An 11522-nucleotide genomic window follows, 5' to 3' on the forward strand; every position below is an offset into this window, starting at 1 on the left:
GATCTCAGTTCCAACTCTTCGTCCACGTCGACAGTAATCAGGGTAGACATGACGTCAACTCGTGCCAGCGCGCCGCTGCCGCACGGCATCCGCTCCTCGCTCTCGTCGAGAGAGAGGGGACGATTCGCAGCGCCATGAGGGGGAGGAACCACGGACGAGGAGCGGGAAAGCAACAGCAGAAGCAGCCACGCAGTGGGAAGGAGCCGGCGCCAAGCCCCGCTCCAAGCTCTGCGGTCCTCTGTTAAGGTGTTATCGGCCGATTCACGAGTGTTTGCATGTGGGAGGAGGCCAGCGCACCCATCCCATACAGATGGCTGCTTCATTGGTTTGCGGATTGGTTGATGATTGGGTATTATCGAGTGGCGGTGGTGGCTGTGGTGCACGTGGCTGTCTGCGATCCAGCACTTTGAAGGCAGCAGCGAGGGTTGGTGGATCACACACGGATCTTGTGAAACTCCCCGTGAGCGTCGAGGGGGAGCCGTGCCCTGGCTCGCCACGAGAAGGCAGCACAACGAAGTGGACTCCACTCGCTCCGTCTCGATGGCCGATGTCTCAATATGTAGAGGAACGCCGAGCTTGGGCAATTGTTGGTAGCATTGGCGAGATGTGTTGGCACCAGTGACACTACTGGCCGCGATGACTTATTGACCTTGACACACGCTATAATACAGTGCGCACATTAACACTCACGCGTTAATTATGAAGGTAAAACTATAAATGCAGTAACTAAGCCAAGAATGCACACAGGAGGCCATGACGGTGTCAGCAGACAAACAGCACACGGGGGTTTATTTACTGCGCAGAGGGGACGGGGTCATCTCCAGGGCGACACACGCCCTCTGCTCTCTAACTATGGGGCTACACGAGCCCTCTGCTATATTGGGGCTGCTACACGAGCCCTCTGCTCGCCAAGTGCCAGCTGCCTACAGGGAGAACTTGACAATGGCATTGTCTGACGCAGCACGTGGCTGCTGCCATTCCTGGGCAGCCGCGATCCCTGCCTCTGACCATCATGGCCGTCGCGGCTCATCGCTGGCGAGTTATATAACGTGTCGTCAAGGTCGCGGCCTTTTTGGGGACCCGAGTCCCTCTTGCAAATTTAGACTCAGCCTGCTCTCTTTGAGTTCTCAACTGGTTCCAACAAAGTCAACTTGAGACGGTGGTACGGGAATCCGCGAGTCAGTCTGTCGGCCACGGCACCTGCGCGCCGTGCAGTCAACTCAAGGCTCATTCTGATGGCAGAGAAGCCGGGGCCCTCTGACGATGACGAGCACCGCACACACCCCGCCCGGCGAGCGCCGTGGCTGGGTGCTGGCGGTGTGAGAGGAGCGGCGTGGTGAGTGTAGCAGTTCTGTTAGCGTAGCGGTGTGGGTGGTATAGCGGGGTGGTATAGCCGTGGCATGGTGAGTGTAGCGGCGTGGTGAGTGTAGCGGCATGGTGAGTGTAGCGGTGTGGGTGGTATAGCGGTGTGGTGGTGTTGCGGTGTGATGGTGTTGCGGCGTGGGTGGGGGGCATGGCTCGTCCCACTGCCCCCCTCCCTCTCCGGCCCTGGCCGTTCACACGGGCGCTGGCTGGCCCTGCTGGGCTGCGAGCGCCTCACTCAGCCTGAAATAGCAGAGACGTAGAGACAGTGACCCCTACGTGGCCTTCAACACAGACACTTGGGTCAAGTGCGCACACACCAAGACAAAGATACCCGTGTAGCCTTAACAGACTGTTGGGGCAGGTGCTGTTAGCGAGCACCTATGAAGGCCGCCACGGCACACAAGGGGATGGGTGGCCAGCACCACGCCCTGCCGCCTTTGTCTCCCTAGTGGCGATGTTTAGACCGCACCAGGATACTTATTTTGAGGCTGAGTCGACCTAGAGGAGGCTAGGACCGGTTCAGATTATCGTCTCTGAGCGGGAGACAAAGGCGGCCGGGCATGGTGCTGGCCACCCACCCCCTTGTGTCGTGCCGGCCTTCACAGGTGCTCGCTAACAGCACTTGCTCCAACAGTCTGTTAAAGGCTATACGGGGTGTCTGTGTCTTTGTTTGTATGTGCATGTACGTGTGTGTATGTAGTTGTGTGTGTGTGTTCGAATCCCACTTGTGAACGATAAGCAGTGGCGAATATTTGAACCGGACTTGCCCCCCTCCCCAAGTCGACTCAGCCTCAAACGATTGCCTGGTGTGGTGTGTGAACATCGCCACTTGGGAGACGAAGGCGGCTGGGCGTGACGTTGGCCACTAACCCCCTCGTGTGCTGTGCCGGCCTTCATAGGTGCTAGCTAACATCGTTTGCCTTAACATGCTGTTTGAGGCTATCCGCGGGTCTTTGTCTGCGGAGGTACCGGTGGTACATCCGCCAGTCATAGCACCTGGGAGCGTCCCGTGACCTCCTACCAGCGAATCTTCGCCCCAATCCACACCCAAAAGGTGCACCTAGCCTGGCACAAGCGCTACGGACAGTCTCTCGTCTCGCTTACTTCTGTACAGCCTGACAGGGCGGCAGGTTAACGCTCTGCGACCCGACCGCTTTGCCCAGGAAGGAGCTGATCCACCAGTGACCGGATTCCGACGTGGGGAGTGCTGCGTGCAGAGACAGAGACAGGGCGGTGAAGGGTCGCGCACCGACGCCCCGTGAACTCACAACACCAGCACCGCCGCCGTCGTCATCGTCATCAGCTGCTGCTGCTGCCTTGGCAGTGGTGCAATACAAACAAACAGTGAACAAACAAAAACACAATCCAACGCCTTGGTCAATCACACAGGTGTGTGTGTGGCAGCCGTCCTTCTTATTATAGATAATTATCAGAGGCCAGAGTGAATTGCTGCTGCTGCTACGATTGCTGCTGCTGCTATTAGTGGATTGTGCCACGTGCTCACACAAGAACAACTCTTCCCACAATGCAATGTACACCATAACATTTTCTACTTTTGCAGGTAGTTTTAATATGAGTTTGTTTCGTATTATTGTTTGGGTTTTGCTATCATCATCATCATTATCACACGTGGGGTTTTATAGTCGAAGACAAACACTCTAAACGCGTGTTGATTCTAAATGTGGAGGGAGGCAAAATATGCACGAGGCATCGTCGGGATCCTGGATCGAACCGACGGCCTCCTGCGCGCCGCCAGGCGAGGGAGATTCCATCTCTTGGCCACTGCGGACCGCCCTCGAGCTCCGCCAGCCAGCTGACCTTCAGTGACACCCAGGAGCGCGGTAGCATTGTTGGCATGTGCCCTGGCGCAAGGAATTAATTAATTAATTAAACATCCTCCCTCCTCTTCGTCAGCTCGGTGCCTGGGGCCCTCTGCCCCGTAGGGGGGTGCAGGGTTCTCGGCGCAGTTGCACCGCCTGCGCACTTGACAGCGCGGCCTCGTGTGCGACCCGGGCGGGCTGCCAGCTGCTGCTGCTGCAGCTGCTGCTGCTGTCACTTTGCTGATCGCCACGGTGCCACTGAGAGAGCGCGCGGTGCGAGAAGTCTCTTTGAGTCGTCGATGGCGTTTGTGGAGACCTCACAAACGTCCGTTGTAACTCGCTGACCCGCGCCTACTGGACATGTGTGAATAAGAGCTTCATAGCTCTTCGGATTCCTCCAGGAAAAATAAAGATTCTAACTCTGAACGTCGTTCGACCTCGTGGCAACCTCGCTGGGCCAGTGGCACCGAGCGAGAGGAGGGACAGTGGCGGGATGATGGAGCCCGACATTTGGTGTTCCGCTGATAATTACCGCGGGAAGTTTTAAACAACATTCATGTTAATTGAATTCCTCTCTTTAAATAAGTTGGAACTTCGCCCCTTCCTCCCCCCCTCCACACAACTCCTCCCTTTGGGAAGTGTTCTAGCTCTGCCGCTGACGCGAGGCTCGGCTGTGATTGGCTGGCGCCGTGTTGCTGTCTCCCCGGCACCTGAGGGGTGATGCTGGGTCGGTGCCACATCGGCGCAGTCCCACGGCCCGTCGGCCCCGCTCGACGACGACGCCACGCTCGAGACGGAGCTGAGACGCCCTGTGAGAGGGGGGGAGGGGTCACGGGGCCATTAGGTCACGGAGCAATGTGGTCACGGGGTCATGGGGATAACGCTGGCGCCCCGGTCAATGCTGCAAATCGTGCACAATACGAGCCGTCTGCTTCATAGCGGACGGGAAATATCCCGTGACGCCATTCGAAAGAGTCGGCCATGGCGTGCAGGAGACAGGTCCACATTTGTACATATAAATGACCATGCCTTTTGGCGTCCTCTGGTCTAACACCGTTTGAGACGAGGCTCAGAAGAAAGTTGGTGTGGACCAATCAGTTTCAAGGACAATGCTAATATTATCAGCGTGTGTTTATTGTTTGCATTCTGACCACAAGCAGTATGGTTAATGCAGACATGATTCCTCGTAAAAGGTTTCAGTTTAGTATTTTAACATCTTAACACCTGTTTTGTTGCCAGAAAAAAGGGGAAAAACCTATTATCATATTTTGGTACCGGCAAAAGGAGGTCCCATGATCAAAATCAATGGCAACGTCGCGCTCCCTACTGGCAGGCGACGTACTGCATTCATCTTGTGCTCCACAGAGACATCTGTCCACAGGGGTCCTCTAGGCTAAACATGTAACCTTTACAGCTGGACATTGTAATGATTGCGATGTAGATGTAAGGCGCACTGAGACGTTTCAGCGGCGCCGTGTAAACACACAAAGAGTTCCTGTCCCAAGTGAAATCGACTCTGACTCGTCGTCTCCGCAAAGGCTCCAAGTTCCACGGCCGCGAAGAGCATCCGGATGGCAACCACCGATCTCGGGGGCTGCAAGTCCTGTCCTGTCCTGTGCCTGCTGACAGCGGCAATCTGGTGCAGGAGCTCGATGCCAATGTCGAGGTTTGCTCTTGCCGGCCACGACGAGAGGGCTTCAGCAGACAGAGTTCGTGGAGTTTTGCCATTCCTCTCCTCCTCCGTTGGAGGAGCGCAGGCCACAGTGGTTCACTGTCGTGTCCTATGGGTCTCTATGTGACACGACGGGTGGGCTTTTAAGGAAGGCCTCTAAGTGTCTCATAGAAGTCAGTAGAGATTGAGCGCTGCTGCTGCGAATGTGGAGGAGGGAGTGGAGGCAGGAGATGATGTAGCTGGCCCTGCTGGTGATGGAGGGAACCCAGTGGAGGAGGGAGTGAGGGAGGTGAGGGAACCTGGCCTATGCTGGACGGGCGCAAAGGAAGTGGCGAACGAAATCGTTTGCGACTGTTGGAAAGTTTCTTGAGGTTGCCCCGTGAAAATGGAGACTTACTTACAATGTCGGGTAGGTGTGTGGGGCGGTTGCTATTCCTGCAAAATATAACGGGCAGAACATTCCGTGCGTGAGATGCGCGCGCTTGGCACAGTCTCGGGACTCGTCGCTAAAATTAGTCGGACCTTTCACGAAGCGCTGGGCGTACGGGTGGCAAATAAATTGTTAAATAAATCGCCCACACCCTGACCAGTGCTGGGGTCGAGGCCATGTGCAGCGTGGCCACCAGAGCCCGGCTGACAATGCACCAATGCGTTACATTTAGCTGTGCCGCTAAATAAAACTCGCAAAACTCTTACTGCGGTAGAAGTCTTTCTTTGCCAGAAGCGATCCTGACGGGATGGAAGCCATGGTAGTTGTCAAGGTGTGCAGCTCTGCGGGAATCGAGACACACAGCAGAGTTACAAGACCACAACAACAACACCACTGAGATCTACACCAGCAACCGTGTGCCCGTGTCAGCGCCACCACCACGGGAAGGGGAAGCCAAGGGTGGATGAGGGCAAGGAACGGGAGAGAGAAGAAAGGAGAGAGAGTGGGGGATCAGAGGAAGATGGGGCACAGATGGGTCAGGATAGACGAGGAGAGGGAGGAGGGAGAGGCTGCGTCAAGGCCTCGACTCTGCTGCTGCTGCACGGAGGAGGAGGCGAAGCGGCGTCTGTTTTCACAGTGGGCGGGGGGAGGAGAGTGGAGGGGTTCAGAGTTGGGGGGGGGGGTTACCACACATAAGTCACGTGGTTTACGGGAGGCTTGAGCTGATATAAATCGAGAGAGAGGATACGGGGGACTTCCTCTACCCCACGGCCCCATTACCCTCGCCACTGCTGTCAGCCCTGGCCGCACGTTCAACTCGGGTCGCCGTGTTTTCTATAGCGCGGTACGCGATAACCACCTTGGCCCCCACGCTGATGGGAAGTGGTGATGACGAACGAGAGAGTGAGAGAGACGGAGTGAGTGAACGAATGATCACCCACCTTCGCACCCGCCTGTACGGGTTGCTTGTCCGTGATGGTTACCCTCGTGCGGCAGACAGATGTCGATGTCCGCGGATCTCACTCAGCCAGTGCCGGGTTGCGTGTGCGAGTCTATGTACTGTGATGACCCATTGACCTGCGAGACCAGGCCAGGGATAGAGACTTTGAGCGAACTTGAGTTGATTTCTGTAGCGGGGCACCGCTGCCGATTTGACTCCTAGTTTTCTCCCCCACAAATGCCCGTGGGGCAAGCCGCAGTATTTATACCTCCCTGTTAGCACCACGGTGTGATCGTGGCTCCCCCCCCACACACACAGCCTCCACCAATGACAATGCGGGTGGGAGTCAGTGGCGTTGCGTGGCTCACATTGGCCCCTGTGTGAGGCATCAGATGGGGCCCGTGGCCAATTTCCACCTCCTCTCCCCTATTGTTAGTGATGGTAATCTTGGCAGTGTTCAGTTTTGGTTTAACCGAGCCGTCGTTCATACGAATTACACCTCTCACGGTCGCGGAGGAGCCACAGCCGGCGCCACCAAAGATTGACTCCCCACAAGTTCTGCGGTCCTCTATGTATGAAGACATTTCCAATCAATTACTGAGTGTTTATTCGTCGCCTGTCAACCGCAGGGCCCCGGTACAGTTACACGGCCTGGACACTCGATAGCTCGGTAACAACACTTGCCCCACATTCTGTTAAGTCAACACGGGGGATCTTTGACTGTTGTGTGTTTGTGTACTACGCTTGTGTGCATGATGCGTAAACCCTTGTTTACGCATCATGCACACAAGCGTAGTACAAACGTATAAATAATTGTCGCCATTCAGGATAGCGATTAGATTCCAGACAAATTGTTTTGCCTTCCTAACGACATAGGTTATCATTCATAATGTTATGATGAAGAATGATCAGCGTGTCTTATCATTTACAGATTATGCCGTTGGTAGTGGTGCACACCCAAGCGGTTGTGTCAGAGCCACTTTCGTTTCCTTTTTGTCATGCGGAGAGACGGACGGATTTGTGAAAAAGGAGTCGAACGTTTTGATCTTCTATTTCGTTCCGGTTGGAATATTATCATGGGACCTTTTTTGCCAGTATCAAAGTATGGAAATTAAAATAGGTTTTTTCCCTTTCTGGCAATAAAACGGGTGTTAAGATGTTCAAACACCAAGTAGAAACAGTTTGTAAGGAATCAAATCTACACTAGCCATGCAAACAAACATGCTCTGCCAATATGTGATGTCTTGTCTTTGAAACTGATTCGTCTCCACCATGGCCTCGTTTCACCGGTGTCAGGCCAGAGAACGCCAAAAGGCGAACAGCACAACAACCATGCACATGTCAGAGCATTTATAGCGATTATTAAAATGTATAGGCATTATATATTATATCTATTAAATGCATTTGCATTATATATTATAACATTATCAAAATGTATAGGCATTATATATTATAGCTATTAAAATGTATAGGCATTATATATTATAGCTATTATTAAATGTATAGGCATTATATATCAATATTTATAGGTGTTAGATATTATAGGTATTAATATTTAAAGGTGTTAGATGTCAATATTCTGTCCAGCCTGGTTGGTGGTGCTTGTGAGTTGTGGTGCTGTCCACAAGAGGGCGCAGTAGCGCCGCCAGACCGCCAGAGCGCCGCCGCCTTTGTCTCCGCTGGTGCCGCGGCGCTCGCTCGCTCGCTCTGTGGCTCTGTCGCTCTTCGTGGCACGACTCGGTGTGGACAAGGCGAGTTCGAGAACCATTCTCGAGCTCACCGGGTGAGCTACCGCCTTGTTGCAATGGCGTGGTGTCCTTGCCCCGCACCTCCGGCAATTACCTCCGCACGATAACGGCTCAACACAACAGCAACCGCCATTCGCCACTAAGTGGCGGTGACGTCACCACGACGCTTGTGCCAGGCCATGTGCACCTTGAGGCCACGTGAAGTGTCGAAAGCCCGCTGGCAGGTCACGGGGCAGACCCAGGTGCCACGGGTCGACTGACTGAGATGACTGGTTGATGCACCACCTATGCCCCCTACTGTGCCAACATGCTGTGCTTTATCCACCCGGCGCTCCGGTCGTTGTTGTGAGCGTCGTTCCTCCGCCCTCCGTTGTTGTTGGAGGGCGACTGCCTCCAAGTGCCCAATAGCATCCTTCACGAGCCTCCTCCACAGAGGCCGATCTTGACACCGCTGGTACCAGTCATCGACAAGTCCACTCAGCTCCACATCCTCCTGTACCACATCACTCCATCTCTTCTCTAGCCCGTGCCGCGCCCGTTTAGCCCCCTCGATCCTGCCGAACAAAAGCTGTTTAGGCATGCGGTGGCTGGGCATGCGGGCTACATGACCCAGCCAACGCAGCCTTGCCTGCCGGAGGAGCTCACCGATGGGACTCTGTCCAGATCTTTCAAGGATTTGTGAGCTCCTCACACAATCCAGCCTGGTTAAACCCAGGATGGATCGTAGGGAGGCCAGCCTAAATGTTTCTAACCGGCGAAGATGCTCCATTAGGGGGGTCCACGTTTCGCAAGCGTAGAGAAGGGAGGGAATGACTGTGGCCGAGAAGACCTGAAGCTTCGTGTGGAGCGACAGACCAGGTAGCTTCCACAGTGTTACACAACCGATGAAAAGATATTGCCGCTCGACTGATTCGGAGTGACAGACATATACACATACACAGACATGCATCTGCACGCCCCGTTTACAGTGCAGCGTTCGATAATTCGATGTCCAGGCGCGGCATATGAAAGCAATGGAGCGCGTCTCTTAAATCCCTGGATGGGCAACAGCAGCAGCAGCGCTGTGAGGGGTAGATCGCAGTCACGGTGGGAATGAGGGCAAGTGGCGCCTCTTGCCAAGAAAGCCTGGCCAGCCGGCGTGGAAGAGGAGACCAAACACACACCGCTCTAGAGCTCTAGAGCGGTGTGTGTTTGGTGTGTGAGGAGGCTTCCACCCGCAGTGTCGTCTGCGCCTGTACCTTTGTGACGTCATGCGTGTTTCGCACAAATGAACTCAATCCGCTCGCCAATGGCACTATCTGTGTGGCCTTGAAGGAAGAATATATAATGAGCGACGTTTCGGGTAAGGGCCCTTCTTCACGTACAAAGCTCGTCTTGAGAGTAAAATCGAGTGCACCGACCTGCTGAGTGACATGGGCGGCGGCTGGCGGTGTGGCAGCAGCTTCCCTGGTGGTCTAGTGGTTAGGATTCGGCGCTCTCACCGCCGCGGCCCGGGTTCGATTCCCGGTCAGGGAACATTTTTTTTATTCTCACAAATTGTTTTCACTGTTTCGTATTTTAAACGCAACTGTTGTATGCATTCTTGATTTGAGGCTTTCGTGACTGCAGGAATCCACACTCTTTGTTTTATTCGGTAAAGTCACGTAGAAAAGTAATAGTAGATCACGACGTTTCGATCGCCGCACAAGCGATCGTCCTCAGACGGGATGTGCATGTCGTTGTTGTCATGCTGACTTTGACAGCTACGGTGATACTCACTCTGAATATACATATGTATGCCGATTACAATATCACCCATTTATTTTTAATTGCATACGAATTTTTCAACGTTGTATTAAATAATCCTGTCTCTCCACACAAGAGGACACACACACTCTGTCCTACACACACACACACTCTGTCCTACACACACAGAGAGTGAGTGTGTGTGTCCTACACACTCACTCTCTGTGTGTGTCCTGTGTGTACTACACACAGAGAGAGTGTGTGTGTCCTACACACTCACTCTGTGTGTGTAGGACACACACACTCTCTGTGTGTGTCCTACACACTTACGCTGTGTGTGTCCTACACACACAGAGTGAGTGTGTGTCCTACACACAGTGTGTGAGGTGTACTGTGATTGGCGTGAGTGTGTCCTACACACACTCACGCCAATCACAGCACACCTCACACACTCCGGCCCTTGTCACTCAAAGCCCTTCCTTGACTGCTTGGCAAGACAGCCCCTCTCGCTGGCGGCTACAGCGCCTGCTCGTGGCAACGTCTCACAAGTGCATGCACTTGGTGATCGACACCAACACGTGCAGTACTGGCTGGTACTGTCATCATGAGCCGCTCGATCTCGCAGAGGGAGAGAGAGGGAGGGGCGACTCAGAGGCGCCAGGAGGAGGAGCCACAGACGAGGAGCGGGAAGGCAGCAGCAGCAGCAGCCACGCGGTGGTGAGGAGCCGGCGCCAATTCCCCCCAAGCTCTGCGATTCTCTATACATCAAGGTGTTTACGGCCAATTAATGAGGAAACCGGAGCACCAGAAGAAAACCCACGCTTTGCGCGAGGGGGCAACACTCTATCCCATGCGAGATGGGACATATGGAGATTAGATTGTACAGAATATATTAATCAATATATGAGTCCGCACTTTGCTGTACCCGCCTTCTCCTGGCAAGCCCACCCACGTGGTAGGAAGGGAGTTCTACTACAGCATGTGTGCGGTGACCCACCAACCCTCGCTGCTGCTGCTGCTGCCTCCACAGCGCTGGGTCACAGGCAGCCACGTGCAGCAGCAGTAGCAGCAGCGTAGCCACCATCAATCCACTGTTGGATGAGTGCCACCCCACCCCGCATGGGTTGTGACTTGTGAGGGTAATGTTACGAAGAGCAACAATCGTGTGTGTGTATCGGTTGTGTTAACCGGTAACCGTTTTTCAGAAACGGGTAATTGTTAAAGGCGCATCCCCTGCAAGTGCGAGCTCCCGCCTCCACTCGAGGGAGGGAGCTCCTAAGTGGTGCTTGGCTGACTCACAACCCCCCCCACTCACACCCCCCCCACTCACACCCCCCCCACTCACACCCCCCCCACTCACACCCCCCCCCCACTCACACCCCCACCGTGCCCCACTCACACCCCCCACCCACTCACACCCCACTGTGCCCCACTCACACCCCCCCCCCCACTCACACCCCCACCGTGCCCCACTCACACCCCCCCCCCCACTCACACCCCCCCCACTCACACCCCCCCCACTCACACCCCCCCCACTCACACCCCCCCCACTCACACCCCCCCCCCACTCACACCCCCACCGTGCCCCACTCACACCCCCCACCCACTCACACCCCACTGTGCCCCACTCACACCCCCCCTCACTCATGCCCCCACCGTGCCCCACTCACACCCCCCCCCCCACTCACACCCCCACCGTGCTCCACTCACACTCCCACAATGCCCCACTCACACCCCCCCCCACAAATGCCCCCACCGTGTCCCACTCACACCCCCCCACACTCACACCCCCACCGTGCCCCACTCACACCCCACCGTGCCC

The 11522-nt window shown here is 55.1% G+C and overlaps 1 protein-coding gene and 1 non-coding gene across 3 annotated transcripts; one reads left to right on the top strand and one right to left on the bottom strand.

Moving 5' to 3' along the window:
- Positions 1-763: 763 nt before the first annotated feature.
- On the bottom strand, positions 764-9358 carry LOC144931369 (pancreatic progenitor cell differentiation and proliferation factor-like). Of its 2 annotated transcripts, XM_078855173.1 has the most exons (6): positions 9214-9358; positions 6229-6364; positions 5554-5628; positions 3896-3994; positions 2470-2572; positions 764-1605 (listed from the first exon to the last, which is right to left on the bottom strand). In XM_078855173.1, the coding sequence occupies exons 3-6, from the start codon at positions 5603-5605 to the stop codon at positions 1557-1559; spliced, it is 303 nt and encodes a 100-aa protein (XP_078711299.1). In that variant the 5' UTR covers positions 5606-5628; positions 6229-6364; positions 9214-9358; the 3' UTR covers positions 764-1556. The 2 variants fall into 2 exon arrangements, with proteins under 2 accessions (XP_078711299.1, XP_078711298.1); XM_078855172.1 differs by lacking the exon at positions 9214-9358 and having other exon boundaries at positions 6229-6527.
- Positions 9359-9418: 60 nt separating this feature from the next.
- On the top strand, positions 9419-9490 carry TRNAE-CUC (transfer RNA glutamic acid (anticodon CUC)). Its single transcript has one exon. It is a non-coding gene; the product is annotated as a tRNA-Glu (tRNA).
- The last annotated feature ends 2032 nt before the right edge of the window (positions 9491-11522 follow it).

Source organism: Lampetra fluviatilis, chromosome 4 (genome assembly GCF_964198595.1).
Source record: "Lampetra fluviatilis chromosome 4, kcLamFluv1.1, whole genome shotgun sequence".
Taxonomy (NCBI): domain Eukaryota; kingdom Metazoa; phylum Chordata; class Hyperoartia; order Petromyzontiformes; family Petromyzontidae; genus Lampetra; species Lampetra fluviatilis.

Bases quoted from the DNA above. Each gene is read 5' to 3' on its own strand.
- LOC144931369 (XM_078855173.1), bottom strand. From the start codon at position 5,605: ATGGCTTCCATCCCGTCAGGATCGCTTCTGGCAAAGAAAGACTTCTAC. The intron at 3,995-5,553 runs GTAAGAGTTTTG...CCCCTCTCACAG, and splicing joins AAAGAAAGACTTCTACCGCA to GGCGTCTCAGCTCCGTCTCG. The intron at 1,606-2,469 runs GTAAGCGAGACG...CTGCTATTTCAG, and splicing joins CCCTGTCAGGCTGTACAGAA to GCTGAGTGAGGCGCTCGCAG.